Genomic DNA, 19601 nt, shown 5'->3' on the forward strand with positions numbered 1-19601 from the left:
CAGGAGACTGGGGGGTTTCGAATCTGCTAACTATGTGAACCCCCCAAAAAATGCGTGTTATTTGGTTTTCAGTTTTCTAATAGAAACCTGAATACCATTAGTTAAAACCAGTCTGGCACGACGACAGAAGAAAAAAACAACATATACCGGTATTTGTTGTTTTTATTTTTCTAGTTTTAATCACCAATGTCAGATTGTTTCAACGTCCTTTCATTCCTTCGCCTTGTATATAAACACGGCAGAAAACGGTCAAATGCATCAGTTACTGAACTGCCTGAATCAGCTTAACCAACTCTCAACATGAAGGTAAATTAAAACAAAAAAAAAAGGCCGTGTAAATTTGAACTAACTTAAATGGTTTTTTGTTTTCCTAGCTCTTCATTGTTCTCACACTCGTTGCTGTTATCGTCGCAGACGATGGCTATTATTCGGCCCCTTCTTACCCATCTTATTCGGCCTCATCTTATTCTTCTTATTCGGCCCCGTCTTATTCGGCCCCGTATTACCCGTCGTACACCACGAAAGTTCTAGTTTACCCGCCTCCTTATTACGAGACCGTCGAATACGTAAGTGATAAATTATATAAATATAGCAGCAACAAAGATACTGATGTTCTAAGAATCAATCATTATCTTAATAGGCTGGGTACACACGTGCTGGCAAAAAGGGCAAGAAGGCCGTTCCAGTTTATAAAACAGTTAACAAGTACTAGGACCCAAAAATTCATTCATCAATGTTGAATTTCGTATTTGTCTGCATCCTTTAAAAATTATTTATTTATAAAATCATATTTCAGTTATCTTAATACTTAACAGCACAGATAATATTATGCACTTTACCGTGTTCAAGTAATGCCCCATATATTTGTACTTTGATGAATACAAAATGCTGAAAAGAAAACCTAACAGGGACACGTTTTTTATAGACAACTCTTGTTCCATAGGTCCCCATTAATTTCATAAAGGTTGAATCTATTGCCACGAAAGATGTCGTTACAGATTATGGGAAACATAATGAATACATTCTATTTCAAATGTTGTTCAATTTGTATTGCACTTGAATTTAATTTGGACGGTATCCGAAGTGAAATATTAATTTACCTTCAACCATGCTACAAAATTTTTCCAAGTATAAAAAATGTGTGTTTAATTTAAAGAAACAATTTAAATAAAGTATGTAATTCACATGGCTCAATGGTTTAGCATCGGCATGGCACACCTGCAGTACAGGGTTCGATCCCCGTAAGAGTCACGTGATAATGTGATGTGCAAAGTTGCGATTCGTATAAATATTATATTACCATTTCCAAAATATTACTATCTCAAATACCTGGTAGGCATCTTGAGGCGAACTCCGTCAGGGCAGCTGGGCCTGGTTTCCCAGGCCATAACACGGTCCCTTGAAGTGGGGTACCTGGCAAGGATTCAAGCAATACACCGTCGAATTCCCTGAGTAGCTGAGCGGCCACTCGGAGTGGGGGTCCTTGGACAGAGATCTGAGTGATACAACGTAAATTTCCCAGGCCATCCGTCCGTTGAGCCATGATTGGCCTCTGTATCCCCAAGTCGAAATTTCAAGAACATTTTACGGATTTTGCGTTATGATGCAGATCTCAACTATATTATTATATCAGTTGTAGCTCAATGGAAGAGTGGCAGCATACGGAATCAAAGGTCTAAGGTTCGAATCCCACATAGACAGAATTTTAAAAATTATAGTTTTTGTTTCAAAATAGAAGAAGTTAGCAATATTCCAAAATTTTTTCCCCCAAAAAATTTTTTCCCCATCGAAAATTTTTCCCCCAAAAAATTTTTTCCCCATCGAAAATTTTTCCCCCAAAAAATTTTTTCCCCATCCAAAATTTTTTCCCCCCAAAAATTTTTCCCCACCCAAAAATTTTTTTTCCCCCACCAAAAATTTTTTCCGGGAAAAAATACCCGCCCTAAATTTTTTTTTATACCCGAAAAAATTACCCACCGCAAAATTTTGTTTACCGTAAATAAAAAATCATTATTTTATCATTTTCGAAATAAATTAAAAAAGTCAATTTAACAATTAAATTTTGCTAGTTTTGTTTTATTTTAGATTATCATTCAGTTGCAATACAATTTTAGCAAACATATAGAAGCCACTAATTAACCCACATAAGGATCTTATTCTGGGTATATCCAATAGATTGATAGATCTTTAAAGTTAATGAACACTTCAGAAAAACCTTACAACACACCATATATAACATAAAAATTTCAGCACCAGCACGACCCGATACGGGACTATCAGAAGCCAAGGGGAAACGGGGTATACATGAAGCAAGAGATCAGACGTGCACTTCAATATTTATGAAAATACTTTTAAACAAGAATGAAAATGTAACCATGAAAATTGGGAATTTTCAGACACCGTTTCAACCAACGTAAATTTCCTTGGCAACAAACGTCCATCAGGATGCTTCTCCTATTCACAATGTTCATTAGTCTAGAGCAAACAAATAAAATATATGAATTAACTCATCTCTTGTTAAAACAATCATTTAAAAACTGCTAATACCTTGTCAATTGCGATATTTCACGCAACAATTTGTTCCTAATTCAGCACTGTCTTTCAAGACAGCTAACCATCCGTTTCTAAAAATCAATTCCGAGCTCAAGTATTCGCTATCGTTTGCTGAATATTCCTGCATTTGTGTGTTTTAGACAGCCACTAGCGAAATCCTTGTCAACGAAGGTCTGACATGTTCCGTCCACCGACTTCTTTGGCTAGCCTAGGATGTAGACCATTAACAAATAGTTAACAAAAGTTAATCAAAATGATCAATTTCAAATATATGATTGATAATATCTGATAAAAACTTTCACAATAAATGAAAGTATGTTATGCTTACCAAAATGGACTTCACTATGCGGACAACATCAATCGTCATATTGGATCGTTACCAGTATTTAGGTACAATTGCCACCTCCAATAGCAACAGCAAGTGGATTTTTATCAATGAAAATAAAAAGCTTGATATATTTTGCAGATGAATAGTTCCTCCAAGAGTTAGTCTAGTTGCCAGTTCAACACCTTCCAGCCAGTCACCCCAACTTTTTCTACCTACAAAACAAATTTTGAAAAATGACACATATGAAGCACCAAGATAAATCATGAAGCACTTGAACAGACTACCAACTGCAGATGAAAACCTTAATGAGAAAAGAATCATTCAGTCCCAAACAAACAGTTCCTGGTCAATGAGATAGTTGGCCAATCACTTTTATACAATTCACATGCGATGACCAGCATGACAGAATAATGAATTACTGCCAGGTATACACAACTCGATATGAAAATTCAGCATTCAGCATTCAAAAAAATAACTCAACCAAAAACTCTAATCTCTTTACAAACTCACGAACAAAATTCAGCATTGAGATCACAAGATGCAACATCATGGTAAGGAGGACAAAACAGCATCAACAGCTCGGTAGAAATACCGACTGAATTATCTTCAGCCATCCTGCCTAACGAAACTTTTAAAATTATCTAATAAAATTGCATATCATGATAAAACCCTATCAATACTTTAAATTCGACTACAAAAGTACTTACATACTCAACCGGCGACAGTCAAGAATAAAATGTGAAATATGTACGATGAATCCCTGATGTAAACTAAGCCCCGTCAGGGGACGTTTAGTAGACAGCGTTGCCACTTTTGAAATTACCTTTCTTCGAAACAAAAAGACTCAAAAATCCTTAAAAGCCTTGAAATGACATTTTAAAACTATTATATCTACAGCTCACCAACAAGATACAAATCAAAATTAAACCAGAGGAACCCTGCCACACGTGGTAATTAGATTTTATTGTAATAAATTTAAAATTTTTTAAGGCAACACTGTCAACTCAGGAACCCTGACGGGCATTGAAGAGGGCGTATATAACGTCTTTCCCATATCGTAATTTTTCGACTGTCATCGTTAAATGAGTATGCTCGATGTCGAATTTTAACTGTCGTAAGTATGTCTATTGTATGATCCCATTTGTTTCTGTTTTATCTACTTTGGATAAATCCGTTTGAGAATGTACGAATTATGTTGGTTATGGAAATCAAATTATTTGCGTACTGTTTGTTAATCTATGTTTTGCTTTGTCAGCATGGGGTTGTTGAAATTCATACATAACCTCAAACGCATTAGTTAAAATACCGTTGTTTCGACTTTGGAGTATGAATATCAAGCAATTCCTTCGTCTATCTTTTGAATATTATATCTTAAAGGCATGGGTAAGGAGCTGTTGGTAGAAGGATTGAGTTGTCAGCCTAGTTCATTCCAATAGGTACTGCAGTCAAATAGTAAAAAAAAAAAATTTTACTGTACTTCTTTTCTTAAATTAAACACAACATTTTTACACTTGAACTGTTGTGGCATGGCTGAAATTAAATTAATATTTTACTTTGGACAACAGTCAATTCAACTGCAATACAAATTTAACTTTTTGAAATAAAATTTATTCGTTACTTTAATCGTAATCTAAGGTTTGTACCCAATAGATTCGAAGTCCATGTATTTTATCCATTTATCCATGTAATTTATACGTTTGTCACTAGTCGACTGAAAGGTCCCCAAAATAGCCAAAATATTTTAATTGGTCGTGTCTTTTGCAGACAAGTTCTATAAAATGAAAGTTCTATGAATATATCACGGCGTAATGGTTAACGGTAGCGTAGTGCAGTACGTGGCATACGTTTTGGCAACCAACATTTTGCTACGAGATGGTGTCAAATAGTAATCTCACAGTAAATAAAAATTTTACCGTAACGGCACAACCGTTCAAACTAATCATGTAAGTACCGGTAACTGATATTTTTCTTTAAGCGGCTTGTACAAGCAAAATCTTTTCAGCTTCATTTTTTTTCGTTTATTTCATTGACATTAAAAAATAAAAAAAAGACTGGATTTTTGATCGATTGCAAAATGAACGTAGACTTCATTAATATCTAAATAATTTTGAAATTCTTTTCTTATGCTTCAACTATAGTCTGGATGGTTATATCTTGAATTTACGTCGTTCCTTTCGTTTAAGATAAACACTAGCCGAGATAACATTCAAACAATTTTGTCGATTATCCAAATCAAGAGATGAAATAATTTCTCCTCAGTTACACCGTTCGACTATCTCAAAATGGTTATATTCTTCAATACGGTTGCAATAATTTTCGTGATATTGGATAATGCAGCTGGTGCTACGGCATTTAACTTGGAAGAACAAATGCATCTCCTGAAAGAGAAATACATACGATTAGTCTTGTTCACTATTTGAATATAAAATCATGCCAACTGTATTGTTTTCTATTCAAAAATTTTTAGGAACAAGTGGAAGCAAAAGTAATTCGTCTAGAAGCTCAAGTAAAAAACTACGTAAGTGATTGGTTACCTTCCCACATTATTGCAAAGATGAACTTGCTCACAATCCTAGAACCATTTTTCAATAGGAAATCTTGGCGGAAAAATTAGCTCAACTGGAACTAGTTCTGATGAAAAATGAGCCAAACTCTAATTCTGTCTCAAGATCAGTTGAGAAAAAGGCTGTCCCAAGAACATGCAGAGAGGGCAGAGCCAACGATCCCTCGCTACCATCTGGAATGTACTGGATCGATCCAGACGGTCAAGGAGTTGGTGATGATCCTATCTACGTTTACTGCGATTTGATCAAAGGTATCGCGTTTTTTTTTCTTCTGGGGGAGATTCATTACCTATTCGTCTTCAGGATCCACGCTTGTTCTTCATGATAGTGAATCGCCAACGGATGTAGGGCATTGTACCGATCCAGGTTGCTATTCCAGAGCCATCAACTACAATGCATCCAATAGACAAATAACTGCATTGGCCCAGTTGTCAAGCGAGTGCCATCAATCTATTAAAGTATCATCTTGAATGGATTTGTTTCATTGACGAAACTTAACCAAGTTCATCAAACAGTATGACTGCATATTTGCACCTCTTGAATTAAACGACGTCGCATTTTGCTGGTGGAACGACAGGAATGGAAACTCTAAATACTTCTGGTCGGGGGGCAACACCGACGTCCATACCTGCCAGTGCGGCATCGACGGCAATTGCGTCGAAACCTTCGTCAAGTGTAACTGCGACGCTGCTGCTCCAATTCAGCTGTCCGACGATGGCGAGTTTGAACTCCATTCTTTTGCCATACCTAATTTTCGAGAAATATTTACGATGCAGGTGTCATTACTGATAAGGATATCCTACCTATCACACGCTTGAATTTTGGCCGTACGCAACTGGAAACTTCATCCGGCGTCTACACACTGGGTCGATTTGAGTGCACGGGGCAAACAGCCGTCAACGGAATCCCCGGCTCGTGTAAAGATCTGTGGCGGATTGGACACACCTTAAACGGGTTGTATTCCATTATGGGTGTCGATATGGTCGAGAGTGTGTACTGCGACTTTGCGAGACTGCCAAACGAGCCAGGTAAACCTAAAAAATAATAAATAATATTATTATGGCATTCTATTGGTCAATCAACTCTACTTGTCTTAGGCTTCCAGACATGGATTGGATTTAACGACGTTCAATCTTCACCAACTTATTTTTACGTTCAGAAAAACTCGTCATTCAGCCAATTGGATACTCCGGTTCCCTTTGAAATTGAAAAACTGAACACAAGAGGAGCCATGAATTTGAAAACGGGGACATTCATCGCACCCCGAAAAGGAACCTACTTTTTCTCCTTTTCCGGCATCGCTTACTTTCCAGGCTCAACAGTCAGACAAGGATTTCGGATGAATCTTTACTTGAATGGCCAAGCAATCGGAGACGGTTACGAAGACGAGGTGGCCAGTACTTCTAGCTTTGGAGCCTTTAACACTATTCATACGACCTTAGCTTTGCAAGCGAGTGACAAAGTTTGGGTGCAGATTGCCAGCATAAGCGAAGGGGTATATCTGTATGAGGGGGATCATCCATTCAATCATTATACTCACTTTATCGGTTGGCTCTTAAGGGAAGATATTTCCCAATCGTTGGTCCTATGAAATACACAAAGCCGAACATGAACGACTCATTTTCTTTGGTGCGCAACTGCAGAATCAGTAATCCACCTGTACAGTTTTAGAGAACCAAATATTTTGATGGACACGGATCATGTCTGGTAGAACATACCTGACATCTGGTGTGAACATGGGAAATGGGAAAGAAGTATCAAGCGGCCTTTGATACTAACTTGACACCGGTTGGTTTACTTATTTGCGATAATCCATTAAAACAATTGGATATTGGGGACAGGCTTTACCATTGACCCCAAAAAACTAGGAACAAAAATAAAACATTAATAAAAGAACAAAAAGAAATACCGTACTTAAATAAACAAGAAAAAGTTTAGTAAACTAAACAGGATTTTAGACAACACCCTATGTCTCGTCAAAAATGCAGTTTGAATTCACAAGCAAAGATACCAAAATTGAGACAATTCATCACGAAATATAAAACCATACGTACCAATTTTGTTTTGAATTGACTAGTTACTTTCCTCCTCCGCTATTCTACGTCTGCAATCTTATTAATCCGCGATATCTACATCGCCATCCTTCCGTTGCGCTTGATTACCATCGTCAACTAAAAATTCCTTTAAAATAATTTAAAAAACGAATTAAAATAGTTGCATTATCGAACATTACGGGTGGAATACAAATTAATTTGATTTCCTTGATACAATTAAAAAAGCTTTTCTTTAAAACAAGATATTTTCTGAAAAAGCAGATTTTGAGCAGTGGTGGGTTCTGGCTTACGTTCGCAGCTTACTAGTTGGCCAACAACAATGAACCTATTAACCAGTTTTCTAAAACTTAAAATTAGAAGTGCAGATGCTGAAACAATCCCAAACGTAATTGCAAATACACGAAAGACAAGCTATTTGAAACGGTTACCGTTGAATTCAAGACGACGAACGAAGAATTAACGGACACCAACACGCTCGAAGGCGCTACACGAGGTGAATCGAAATCGAAAGAGGTGAACGAGCCTGCGATAACAACGAACAACGGATCTGGAACAAACGGCATGGAAGACATCACCATGCCGCCAGCTAAGCCGCCCAGGATGAAGGCCGAAAAAGACGAGTTGCCGACATTGATAAAATCACATTTCTTTGAACGACCGAAGAAGTTTTTGGCAAAACTGAGATGCCCCAAAGATCCCGATGCCAAAAGAACGGCCTCAGTGCAGGTAATGATGAACGAGCAGCCGGTCGATATGGTCATAGACACTGGTTGCTATGAAACAATCATCAGCCAATATCAATGGAGACAACTAGGCGAGCCGAAACTGGGACCTTTAACAAAGGGTGACTGGGTTATCTTTAATCGAACTGGAAAATATGAGAAGTGTGTGGCACGGGAGGAAATTGGAGGCTTCTTCTACGCCATGGTTAAAATTGAAGAAAACGTTGCGGTACTTCCAATCTATGTGTGCAAACCAAACAAATGGATGCCCAACTTCCTCGGTCGGCGACTCTTTTACGATCTCCGCTTGAATACGGTCAACGCACATCTGATTCAAGTTACGAACGGCAATGAAGCCACATCTTTTTCTCATACTGGGAGGAAATATTCAGCCCCTGAAATGGCAACCGCGACAGATTTGACAGCCGAACGAGTATCTGCGACGGAAAAGTTAGAGAACTCGACCGCTGAACAAGAATCTGAATTAGTCGAAACGGAGGGTTCGAGCGATGAACAAGAGTCTGCGAACGGCGATGGCTGTGCAGCTGAAGTAGAGCCATCTGTCTTTTCTGTTACAAACTCTTCTTCAGCTGCAGATCAAAAACCCGAGACGGACAAGACGGCGGATCTGATAAAAATACTCAAGGGGTTGATGGACAAGAGTAAGGAAAAGAACCAACCGGAGCGCGAAATATATGAAAAACGGATGGCGGAAGCGATTCCAGAATTAATTGACGTGCAACAGGCTGAAATAGATGAACTTGTAGGCCTCGTCTCTTCTGAGAAAACATCTGAATCGAAAGCGAAACTGTCTGCCAAATACGACAATTATGCTAAGCTCAAGAAGGCCATTTCTAAACTTGAAACGGTTTACAAGCAAGACCACAAGAGAGCAGACAACGTTTTACGCGGAGCCACCATCGAGCTAAATGCTCTCAAGAAAGAACTTGCTCGCACACCATTGAACTCCAAGTGGATTGAATTGATCGACGCTGTTGAACACAAGGAGATGGCGTTACAAGTTGTTGCCGATCAAGAAGCAACTGATTTCGCAGAAAAGATGACAACACTTTCGGATGCAAAAGGAGTTTTGCCGAAGCTAACTCGAGCGACTAAAGCCAAGAACTTTTTTCAAGGATTCAAAACATCATTTGATGATCTAAAACAAAAATCTGACATCATTCTGTTGATGTTTTAGACCAGTTTCTGAACAATCGAATTAAAATGAGAGGAGGCGAGGGATGACGATGATTACGTTTTGATGTTTAGCAAATTTCGTGTGATAATTGAGAAAGCAGGTTAAGCTTTTGGTTGATTTTTTTTTCAACAAAAAGCGCAACCTGCAGACTTAAGAAGCACGCAGGTTTTCTGAGCATCGAAACCCGATTAATTGTTATATCTCCGTTTTTTTCTCTGAATTCGATTGTTTTTACGAACTTGGCCTTTAAATTATTTATCGCTCCTCAAAATTTTCTTGATCTCTGAAATAAAAATCTAAAAAATAAACTTCACAAAATTCTAGTCTTTTAATACCCTATAGTAAAATTAAGTTGTTTAAGGTACGTCGTTAAATTTTGACAATTTAGGAATTGGTTTCGCTAGTAGTAGTAGAAGGAAAGAAAAAGTGGGAAGGAGAGAATTCAATGCAAAAAGACCTAAAATTGTCGAAAAAAAATTGATCCAGGAACCTACGACGATGCCGTACTTAGTACTCTACCGTACTTGGTAGAGCCATCGTCTTTAAGTAGTTGTAACAAGAGATTACTGCCAAGCGTAAAACCCGGGGAAAACCCTTTAGCTTAATAGTTAAGTACGTGGGGTTTAATATAATCCCAGTCTCGCTACCTTTAAATGATTTCGAATGACCCAGGAAGGAAAGAAAATGACCTTCACACAAGTGAATCCTGTCAGCTCATCCTGGTTATGGAAGAGAGCAAAATAAAAGTGCGATTCTTGGGGAAATCATTCGAAAATCAGAAAGCGCCCAAATGCTGAATATTTAAAATCGAGCGGGATTAGACAAGGTCAGACGATTTGATTGATGAAAGCAAGAAAGAAGGGACATTCAACTATGGAAGGTGACACAGGTAGTCAAGGAAATGGGTCAACATCAACGTGTGCTAGCGGAGCGAGAAAAAGCGAATGCCTTTGACACATTAAGAAGAGCCGCGTAACCTTAGCACGCACACAAATCTGATGACACAAGACAACCAAGAGACCAAAAAAAAGTTGGCTGAACGCCAATTAACATGAACAGCGCAGAGACAATATCCTATCGCCTTCAATAAAAGGGATCCAGTTATTCTTCGCAATTCTCAAAACCGCCGACAAAAACATAACGACGGGAAGAAAATCTGCGTAACCAACGAAGCGAACGCCATGTGACTGCGACTAAAATAAACTTGGTCCCTCTATTTTAAATCTTAAAAAATGTAAGAACTAAAGCAGGAAGCGCTTAAACAAAGCCCTTCATAAGGCCAACTTAATGATATTTTCGGGATGGGCAAAAAAGTGGTTAGTTAATAATTAGTGGATACTGCTGGTTATGCAACACAAATTTTATGAAAGGAACAGTTTTTGGTTGGTACTAGTTGCGCGCGATGGAATCTTTTTACTCTCGCCATTTCCTCCTTTTTCTAAATGAATGGTTCATTCGCCATGCGTAATATCAGCTGACCACAATATTATCAAAATTTGCTCCAGCATTAGACGAAGGTGCTATGACTACCCATATGGTAGCAGAGCAAAAATTAAGCAACTGCGTTGCTAGGAAAAATCAATAAAACTTAAAGCGGAATTCAATTTTTTTTTAAGACTTCCCATCCATGACGCACATCTGGGCGAACAAGAAAATAATGAAAACGTTTCTTTTGACGCAGCTTTCTCTATTGTAAATTCTCCTGTTCTACGTGGCGTCATTTCCCTAAGTGTTTTCGTCAACTCCTACAGAGTACGTTCCTCGGCAATCACTACGACTACCACGTAAACCCAACTTAATCCACCGAAAGAAAGAAAAAAGGGGCGCAAAGACCCCACCACTACTGGAACAGGTAGCAAACTGTACTAATAGACCCCTTTTTAGCAACAAAAAGAAGGCGACTTTAATACAAAAGTTATTAGGAATGATAATTCCCAGACACGACGGGACATGGTCTCTGAAGGATGTCTGGAGATGGATTCGGTAAGATAATAATGGGGTGGACACCAAGGCCGTCAAAATCGAGAGGAAGAAGAAACCGGTGAAAAATGAAAATAAAAAATGGACAAGTGACTGCAACAAAAAAAAAAAGCGAAAGGACAAACCTTTGATTCCTAACTGTTGATCAACCGACAGCTCATTGCCCGTGGCTCAACCGGTACATCAACAATCGTTACGGGAAACAGGTAAAAGCGATGAAATATCGTTGTACTCTATGCTCTGTCATCCTTGAAAGACTGGCTCTGATGGTCAAACAAAGCACGTATCTTACTTCCGGTCACATTGCAAAGCGTACAATACTCGATTGTAACGTAACGAGAAATCAAACACGCCCTGCCCAATATTAAAATCTACAATGGAACTAGTCGCGTCATCTATTATTGCTACGAATTGAATTCGATGCAACTCAAATAATATTAAACAAAACACTGTGCTTTGCGGATGTTCCCTAGGTGTACAGGTGAGAGCTTGATTGTCGTCTGCCCTCCAACCCCCCCAGAAAAGAATTTAAAAGAAAGAAAAAAAAAATAGGCCATTAAGTTGAAGGTTACACTCAACAGGAGGCGATTGGGGGACATTGAAAAAAGAAAAAAAAAAGGTCTTACAGAGTTCTTCCTCGGCCCCAATCTCTCTCCCCCCTCTCCCTTCCTCAACATCCTTCTGGCCGCATGCCCGCACCACGGCGACTACCGTACAGCAGGGATAGATTTCCTACGCCAAAGAGAAAGTCAGTCGCTATCCAGTTGTTGTGCTGCACAGAATGCACTCTGCCAGTCGTCGTTTCTAGTTTTAGTGTCTTCTCTCTAAAGAAATAAGGCAAAACGAAACGGCAATTTGTGCTCCCGGAAATCTCAGCTTAGGACGCAGCCGATTCACCTGTCTGATTGCAATGGTTCGCGCAGGATTCGCTCGATTCTCTTTCTCTGCTCTTCTCGTCGCCGTGATTTTCGTCGTCTGTTTGGTGTGTTTTCTCCTACAAGATGCTTTCGTTTACACCCAGCCGCATCATCGAATGTCAGTTTGTGAAATTCTTAATTTTTTCGCTGTTTTTGAAATATTTGAGCTCAACCGTTAACCATTGATTTCTTACGCATGCGGGGGTCACAATGCGCAGTTTACGGCTGAGCAATGGCCTTTCGTCGGATGGAAACGATGTTGCTATTCCAGTTGAGAAAGTGGAGGAGACAACAAAAATAAGCGTGGTTTCTTCAAATAGCCTATTCAAAGGTATCTTACTCGTTCTAATAACTGGTTTCATTTTTCAAAAATAGTTTCAAATTTAGCGTCCATCAAGCCAAAACAGTCTTTCATTTTCCTTTGATTTTTCAAGATAATGGAATGCGTAGCAAGAGCGCCGATTTGTTCCAGAAAGAGCGGATTCTCTGCTGGATTATGACGTCACCCGACAATCACAAAAAGAGAGCCATGGCAGTCAAAAATACTTGGGGAAAACGTTGCAATGTTCTACTTTTTATGAGTTCAGAAGAAGGTATTACTTCATTTTCTCCCCCCCAAATATCCTGAACGTGATTTGCACAATTAAAAATAGATCCCAGTCTGCCGACCATCAAATTGCCTATAATCGAAGGGCGGGACCAACTTTGGGGTAAGACGAGAGAAGCATTTCGCCATATATGGAACCACTATCGAGATCAAGCTGATTGGTTTTTCAAAGCCGACGACGACACGTACGAAATTCCAATTATTTTTGCCCTTTCAAAGAATTCGCTTAATGAAATCTCGTTTGCAGGTACGCCATTCTGGAAAATATGCGCTATTTTCTTTCGGCTTACAACACATCGAAACCCTTGTGGTTTGGACACAAATTCAAGACCATCGTTAAACAAGGCTACTTTAGCGGTGGCGCAGGTAACATCACAGCTAAAATAAACTTGAACCCAACCAATAAATTGTTTAATTACAATAGGATACGTCCTTAGCAAGGAAGCTACTAGACGGTTCGTCGAAGAGGGGTATTAACATTTCACACATTTTTCATGATAGTTGATAAACAACTTTCCCTTTTTTTTACAGCTATTTTAACGTGCTGCTCTGTCGACACGATCACGAGGGAGCGGAAGACGCAGAAATGGGTACGTACACCTTTGGCAATATTTTCTCTTTGGACAAGCGCGTCAAATTCAACGTCTCTCGCCTCGTTTTATGTCACAGGAAAATGTATGAGTCGACTGAATGTCTCGGCCATGGACACGAGAGATGCCAAAGGCAGAGGAAGATTTTTCCCGTTTTTTCCCGAACAACACATTTTCCCTGGGAAAGTAACAAAGGACTACTGGTACTGGCAATCCATTTACTACCCCGCAAAAGAGGTAATATTATTTTTAAAACGATCGCTATAAAGACATGTCCATATCAATCCATGTCTACAGGGGCTGGAATGTTGTTCGGACAGCGCAATCTCTTTTCACTACGTCAAACCTGAACAAATGTACCTTCTAGAATACCTGATTTATCGGTTAAGGCCATTCGGATTGGAACCAGAAGACCGGCCAGCAACTCCAGATCCATCGCCAGATTTGGATTTGACTGCGACGCCTTGGTTTGTTACTGAAAAGCAATTCGAGGGCAATTCCGCTGGGGGTGAAGTAATCCATGGCAGTACGAGTGCCACCCCCAAACTGAAAAGTAACAGATATACCATGAAAAATTACACAGAACGACTCAACGAGCTCATCAAAAGAACAGAAAGGGCAAGAAAATTGAAAATAACATAATCAATATTATGCACTCATTTTCATAATTTGTTTCCAGATAACTATGTTACCGTGATAATAATACATTAATCGAACGTTTCTATTTGCGCATTTTTACTCTTAAATGAACTGAAGCCAATGTTTTCTTTGCTGTAGTAGAAAAATGGTAAGTAGGGAGATGTCAAAATCACTAACGAAAGCAATAATAAGAGAAGTATCCCGCTTCTCCTTATTATAACGGATGGCGTGATTAGAAGTCATTACTGAGAGTGCACTGGCCTGCATATCTCCCCCCAGAATTCTGATAGCATGAATTAATGCTGTTATACTCAGTTACGTAAACAGATGTGAAAATGCTAAAGATGCACACAGCTGCATTAGCGACAACTGTGGCAAATTCAAAGCAAAACCTGTTGGTGATTCCTGTTATGTTTCTTGGTGTGCCAACTGCCCCACTATCTTCAAATTCACATTCTTTCGACTACACATTCAATGAAGTTCAATGCACCAGTTGCATGATGTGTTGATTTTTGAGCTAGTAATCTGTCTGCTGGTAGTACATTGCACTTAGGAATACAGTTTTTAGAATGAAACCGACTTTTTACACCAACTATAATGAAACTTCAAAATACCTTGAATTTTCTGGAACTTTGTGATGTGCAACCATTGTTTTTGCTGTTGCATACAGTGGGTAGGACAATGATTACGCACTTTTTCAGACTCACAAAAAAGAAAGGCCCAATATCAGCTATAATGATCAGCAAAAACATAAAGTGTCCTTTAGTAACCGTTAACTTAATACTTGCTGTATATTACCTAAAACGCGATGGAAACGCCATTCTCTTCATCCGACGCAAGCATGGCTTTCCACAGCACGTCATCTGCTTGAATAATATTGCCGGCTAACGGTTGATTAACCCGACAAATCCTCTTGAAATGTCAAGAATGTAGGTTGTGGATGAGGGAATTCCGGGCATTGTGCAACAAACTAAGAAAAATATACCATAAGCCACTAAACTATTAGCATTAACAAAAGCGAAGGCAAAATCACGCGTGACGAAGGTTTTGCCATGTCAACCTTCTAATCAATAAATCATTTCCTTTCGGTCAAAATTCATAGTCATTCTGTTTTGACAAAAAATGAACAAAAAAAAAACAAACAATAAATGTGAAAGTAACATAAAATAACAGAAAATCAGCTAACCCAACCGTGTAACCAGGTCAATGTGGCAACACTTTGTCATTGCCGGTCAGGGTGGTCCCAGCAGAGCCCATGTTCCTAACCTGCTATTCCTATGCCGATTCTGTAAATAAAAACGCAAACGGAAATAAATCATCGGGGTCACTCCCGTAAGGTCTTTGCGAGCGATAGTTTCCAAATAAAAGGCATATAGTTGGTAGTGTCTTACTGTTTTGTTAAAAGAAGTGGATTCTTTTCATTCCAGTACATTCAATAAAGCCCTTTCCACGTGTGCTCCTCTGAAACTCGCCAGTTGTTTCTACACGAAAACAAAATTAAGGTCTATATTTCCCCAAACATTTGGTGCAAGTACTTTTTAAAAAGATCAACGACAGGGGGTCAATAAAAGAGGTACGATGTCAAATTAAATTTCAAGAAGATATTGAAATTATAATTAATTTTCCAAACATCTAGGTTTTGTAACATCCGAACCGATTCTCAAATTTCTTGGCTCGTAAATAACTTACTAATTATAGGACAACATGCGAAAAATTTTGCAAAACATGCTGGGGAGCCGGATGCTAGGGTAGATCTCAATTTCACGATTTGACTTTGATCCCGTCCTGATCTCGACTGCCGATGAACCTGAAAACGAAACTGCTTATACACTTTATAGATAACATTTTTGCTTCAATTTCTAAAACAGAATTTTTGAAGGCTTTAATTACACTTACTGCTTTGAAATTGATGAAGCTGTCATCATTCCGCAAATAGAAATGGTGACAAACTATTTTTACAAACTGGATATCCTTTACGAAACTTCGACGATGGCACATTGGGGTTTGCTGATGTCAACACTTAAAAGTTAGCCACTATATAAAGCCCGGGTTTCTTAGCAAGCGAAAGCATCAAGCGGTTTAGCAGACTAAGTATTTCCTAGTTCCCAAAATTAAATTTCCCATCACCAAATGACGCTGTTGGCTTTGGCTGTTTTCACGTTGCTTTCGCTGGCTGCTGGTCAGAGCAATGTCAACGAGCAAACTGCGGTAAGCTCTTAAGAATTTCTTAACGTGTTCAAAGTTTGTCTGATTGTCTCATTCTCAAAAGGGAGGAGTGGGTTCTCGTTTCGAACCGAGGCAGCAAGGACCAATTGGTGGCCCATTTGTAACAACAACCACCGTGACGAGTGTTCTCGATTTCGGTCCTGCAAGTTCTAGGATTTCAAGATCTCGTGGCACTGAATGGAACCATCGCTTTGGCGATAGAAAATCGTACAAAAACTTTGGCGAACGAGATATTGACGTGATTTTAAATACTTGGGACATCTTGAAGAAACGCGGTAATTTTGCTCCGAAATTATTTTTGAGGTGAGCTAAATTCAATTGCAAGACAGAACAATTAAAACATTTTGCTATGTTGTAGATATTTCAAAGCAAAACCTGAATCCCAAAAATTGTTCCCGAGCTTTGCCAACGTTCCTCTTTCGGAACTTCCAGCCAATCGAGATTTCCTGAATTCGGCCTACAGCTGCATCAATAGTCTCAATTTTCTCATCCCATACCTGAAATACGATCATCCCGAACGTTGTCCTAACTTTCCTCGGCACTTGAAGAACAAGTACAACAATGTTGATCTTAAGGTAATATGAAAACAATGCTTAGAATCCATTACATTTTAAACATGAAATATTTACCACAAATTGCAGAAATTTGGATCTATTTGGATGACGGCCGTACAAGAAGAGATGGGCAACGCCTTCACCGATGAAGTACGTGACGTTTGGAAGAAGTCTGTCATGGCAGTGATCGACTTTGCCTCCAAATAAATGATTTGCAAGCCTAAGTGAATAGAAGATTTTATTAGAGATAGATAGCATTTAGCAGCTTTTGTAAATAAGCTGATCTTTCAATTATAACCACACCGTGTTGCATGCTTTCAACCAAATACAAATATTGACAAACCTATTAATTGTGTTACAAATTTAAAAATGTTTCTGGAAGCAGCAAGTACAAGAAGTACACGAGTACAACAAGCACACTCATCTAACTTTAGAACAAATTATACATCAATGCTGAGGGGTCACCTGACTCATGACCTGCTAATCTCAGACATTGTTATCAAGAAAGCAAAACTAATTTTTGAGAAGACAATGGCTCTGAGAACACCACGAAACATGAGCAGATGACACAGTAAAAACGCGAGTTCCCTTTCCACGAAAAAAAAATATGTATGGGTGCTTTAACCAAAACCAACTTGACAACGATCCCAACCAATGAAACAAGATTTGACCTGCCTTACCTTGCATGAGATGGGACTCGCCCTCACATATCACATATGTGCTTCTTGATGTGCTGTTGAAAGTAATCGACTAATTGTTTAAACAAAAGTTGAGGCGCCATTTCAATCCATGAAAATACAGCGGTAACAGATCGCGTAATAGAATAGTGTATTTATTAATTGCACGAAACACGAGTAAAATAAAATAATCTATCGATACATTGTGGCTTGTATAGCAGCCGAAAAAAAAGCCAATTATCCCTAATATGCCATGTTATATACGACCCCAAAATTTGCCAAAAACCACGTAATAAAAAGGAACAATTTATTTATTGCGAAGCATAGTCGGTAAAAGCAACAAAGGCTTTCTTCCAGACGTCACGAACTTCATTGGTCAACGCGTTGCCCATCTCTTCTTGCATAGCCGTCATCCAGATAGGTCCAAATTTCTGTCAACGGTTCAGGTAAGTTCGGTTAGTTAGTTCAGATAAATTAAGATCTTTAGTTCGATTAAAAAGCTATTGCGTTACAATCACCTTGAGGTCAATATTGCTGTACTTATTCTTCAATTCCATTAGAGCAGGGCATCGTTCGGGATGTGGAATTTTAAGATGGGGCAGGATGTAATCTAAACTGGCGACGCAGGAGTAGGCCGCATTCAGGAAGTCGTGATTATTTGGCAAATCAGTGAGAGGTACGTTAGCAAATTCAGGGAAAAGCTTTTGAGCTTCAGGTTTGGCTTTGAAATATCTAAAATGAAATGCAGGGGAATTTGATTAATTGAAAACATTTGTGATTTTTCAAAACTAGAAAAAGCCATCAAGTGTTTTACCTCACAAAAACTTTGGGTGCGAAATCGCTGCGTTTCCTCAGAATACTCCAGCTGTTGTTCATCGTGGTAATATCGTTTTCACTTAAGATATTAAAGAAGCCACCACCTCCTCCTTCCATCATTCGACTTTCACCTCCATAACTAAATTTGTCAGCGCCAGCGCGATTGCCTGACGAATGGAAAGTTTTGGTTATTCCAGTGCTCAAGTCGAGGACAGTCGTCACAGTGGTCGTCGTCACAAACGGGCCGCCTGTCGTTCCATGGTAAGGCGATCCCATGCCTCCGCTTGTTCCTCCATACCCTCCAGTGGTCCCACCGATTCCTCCCATCCCTCCCGTTCCACCATATCCAGGGCTAATTCCTCCCTGTTTAAACACATACCAAAACATTAAAAACCCAACAAATACAAGAAACAGAATGACACGAATCAAAAGAGAAAAAAAAAGAGCCTACCGAATATCGATCCCCGTAAGGACTCTCACCAGCCGCCAGGGATAGCAGAGCGCCAAAACCTAAAATTAACCAAGTCATTTTGGAACTCTGAAAATTATACTTGATTATTTAGCTAGTCACCAAGCTGCTTCATGTCGTGATTGACTCGCCCTTTATATACTGGTCTTGTAACTGTGACTTCAGCAAAGAAACGTAACTTGTCTTCGTCGACAATTTCCTAATCTTAATAATGTCCGATTTCCAAAATAGCTCGTTCCCAGTTCTATTTGTAGAAACCAAAGTATCAAGTTCATCAAACCGATGTTTTGACAAGTCAAGCAAAAACTAATAAAATTTTTGATAAATAGGTCACATCCGATCACATCGTCCGTTGAAAGGATAGCAAATTTCTCGTTGAATCAATACCAACAACATACGTAAGCCATACTCACTCCGGATGTATATGTTTAATAAATGAATGTGTCGACAATAAATCAAAAAGTCATCCCGAAATTGGAAAACTACTTTTAGAATTTCAGATTCTTCCTTTCTGCTGGAACTGGAAAAAAAAATGAGCAGACTATCTTGTATTTTTAAGCTCTCAGAAATTGAGAAACGTACGAGCTGCTATGTCAGTTGATTTTAAAAAATCTGGGTCGTCTTTTAATTAGACAAGTACGTTTAACTCACTCATTTTTTGCACTCAATCACAGCCAAGTCTCGTGAAAACGTAATTTTATACGGTT

General features: G+C 38.9%; 5 protein-coding genes and 2 long non-coding RNA genes across 29 annotated transcripts; 5 read left to right on the forward strand and 2 right to left on the reverse strand.

Annotated features, from left to right (window-relative positions):
• Positions 1 to 223: 223 nt before the first annotated feature.
• On the forward strand, positions 224 to 900 carry LOC116933062. Its single transcript, XM_032940973.2, has 3 exons — positions 224 to 306; positions 375 to 566; positions 641 to 900. The coding sequence occupies exons 1-3, from the start codon at positions 301 to 303 to the stop codon at positions 710 to 712; spliced, it is 270 nt and encodes an 89-aa protein (XP_032796864.2). The 5' UTR covers positions 224 to 300; the 3' UTR covers positions 713 to 900.
• Positions 901 to 2055: 1155 nt separating this feature from the next.
• On the reverse strand, positions 2056 to 3630 carry LOC116934633. 3 transcript variants are annotated; one of them, XR_004400827.2, is made up of 5 exons: positions 3589 to 3630; positions 3392 to 3500; positions 2882 to 3093; positions 2548 to 2761; positions 2056 to 2475 (listed from the first exon to the last, which is right to left on the reverse strand). It is a non-coding gene; the product is annotated as an uncharacterized LOC116934633 (long non-coding RNA). The 3 variants fall into 3 exon arrangements; XR_004400825.2 differs by having other exon boundaries at positions 3392 to 3509; positions 3589 to 3622; XR_004400826.2 differs by having other exon boundaries at positions 3392 to 3522; positions 3589 to 3603.
• Positions 3631 to 3951: 321 nt separating this feature from the next.
• LOC123476780 lies at positions 3952 to 7058 on the forward strand. The gene is made up of 8 exons (XM_045179449.1): positions 3952 to 3995; positions 5141 to 5274; positions 5349 to 5399; positions 5474 to 5696; positions 5749 to 5903; positions 5961 to 6162; positions 6222 to 6473; positions 6543 to 7058. Exons 1-8 carry the CDS (start codon positions 3977 to 3979, stop codon positions 7034 to 7036), a joined length of 1530 nt encoding a protein of 509 aa, XP_045035384.1. The 5' UTR covers positions 3952 to 3976; the 3' UTR covers positions 7037 to 7058.
• On the reverse strand, positions 4898 to 19178 carry LOC116934634 (globin C, coelomic-like). Of its 21 annotated transcripts, none has more exons than XM_045179478.1 (24): positions 18997 to 19178; positions 18877 to 18935; positions 18424 to 18788; positions 18128 to 18341; positions 17613 to 18040; positions 17008 to 17152; positions 16754 to 16947; positions 16049 to 16686; positions 15842 to 15959; positions 15544 to 15633; positions 15339 to 15438; positions 15186 to 15259; positions 14951 to 15122; positions 14767 to 14882; positions 13886 to 14059; positions 7500 to 7626; positions 7164 to 7309; positions 6725 to 7102; positions 6534 to 6642; positions 6249 to 6479; positions 5980 to 6192; positions 5735 to 5895; positions 5416 to 5670; positions 4898 to 5259 (listed from the first exon to the last, which is right to left on the reverse strand). In XM_045179478.1, the coding sequence occupies exons 1-5, from the start codon at positions 19007 to 19009 to the stop codon at positions 17921 to 17923; spliced, it is 771 nt and encodes a 256-aa protein (XP_045035413.1). In that variant the 5' UTR covers positions 19010 to 19178; the 3' UTR covers positions 4898 to 5259; positions 5416 to 5670; positions 5735 to 5895; positions 5980 to 6192; positions 6249 to 6479; positions 6534 to 6642; positions 6725 to 7102; positions 7164 to 7309; positions 7500 to 7626; positions 13886 to 14059; positions 14767 to 14882; positions 14951 to 15122; positions 15186 to 15259; positions 15339 to 15438; positions 15544 to 15633; positions 15842 to 15959; positions 16049 to 16686; positions 16754 to 16947; positions 17008 to 17152; positions 17613 to 17920. The 21 variants fall into 21 exon arrangements, with proteins under 21 accessions (XP_045035413.1, XP_045035410.1, XP_045035400.1 ...); XM_045179475.1 differs by having other exon boundaries at positions 6725 to 6869; positions 6986 to 7082; positions 18877 to 19172; XM_045179465.1 differs by having other exon boundaries at positions 6725 to 6869; positions 6986 to 7102; positions 18877 to 19172.
• Positions 12121 to 14233, forward strand: LOC116934635 (glycoprotein-N-acetylgalactosamine 3-beta-galactosyltransferase 1). Its single transcript, XM_045179453.1, has 9 exons — positions 12121 to 12434; positions 12535 to 12647; positions 12751 to 12909; positions 12970 to 13108; positions 13171 to 13289; positions 13348 to 13393; positions 13455 to 13513; positions 13593 to 13750; positions 13811 to 14233. The coding sequence occupies exons 1-9, from the start codon at positions 12310 to 12312 to the stop codon at positions 14153 to 14155; spliced, it is 1263 nt and encodes a 420-aa protein (XP_045035388.1). The 5' UTR covers positions 12121 to 12309; the 3' UTR covers positions 14156 to 14233.
• On the forward strand, positions 16224 to 17278 carry LOC123476783. Its single transcript, XM_045179479.1, has 4 exons — positions 16224 to 16360; positions 16422 to 16681; positions 16737 to 16953; positions 17020 to 17278. Exons 1-4 carry the CDS (start codon positions 16283 to 16285, stop codon positions 17137 to 17139), a joined length of 675 nt encoding a protein of 224 aa, XP_045035414.1. The 5' UTR covers positions 16224 to 16282; the 3' UTR covers positions 17140 to 17278.
• Positions 17914 to 19368, forward strand: LOC116932845. Its single transcript, XR_004399757.2, has 4 exons — positions 17914 to 18055; positions 18170 to 18285; positions 18402 to 18686; positions 19224 to 19368. It is a non-coding gene; the product is annotated as an uncharacterized LOC116932845 (long non-coding RNA).
• The last annotated feature ends 233 nt before the right edge of the window (positions 19369 to 19601 follow it).

Source organism: Daphnia magna, linkage group LG10 (assembly GCF_020631705.1).
Source record: "Daphnia magna isolate NIES linkage group LG10, ASM2063170v1.1, whole genome shotgun sequence".
Classification (NCBI taxonomy): Eukaryota; Metazoa; Arthropoda; class Branchiopoda; order Diplostraca; family Daphniidae; genus Daphnia; species Daphnia magna.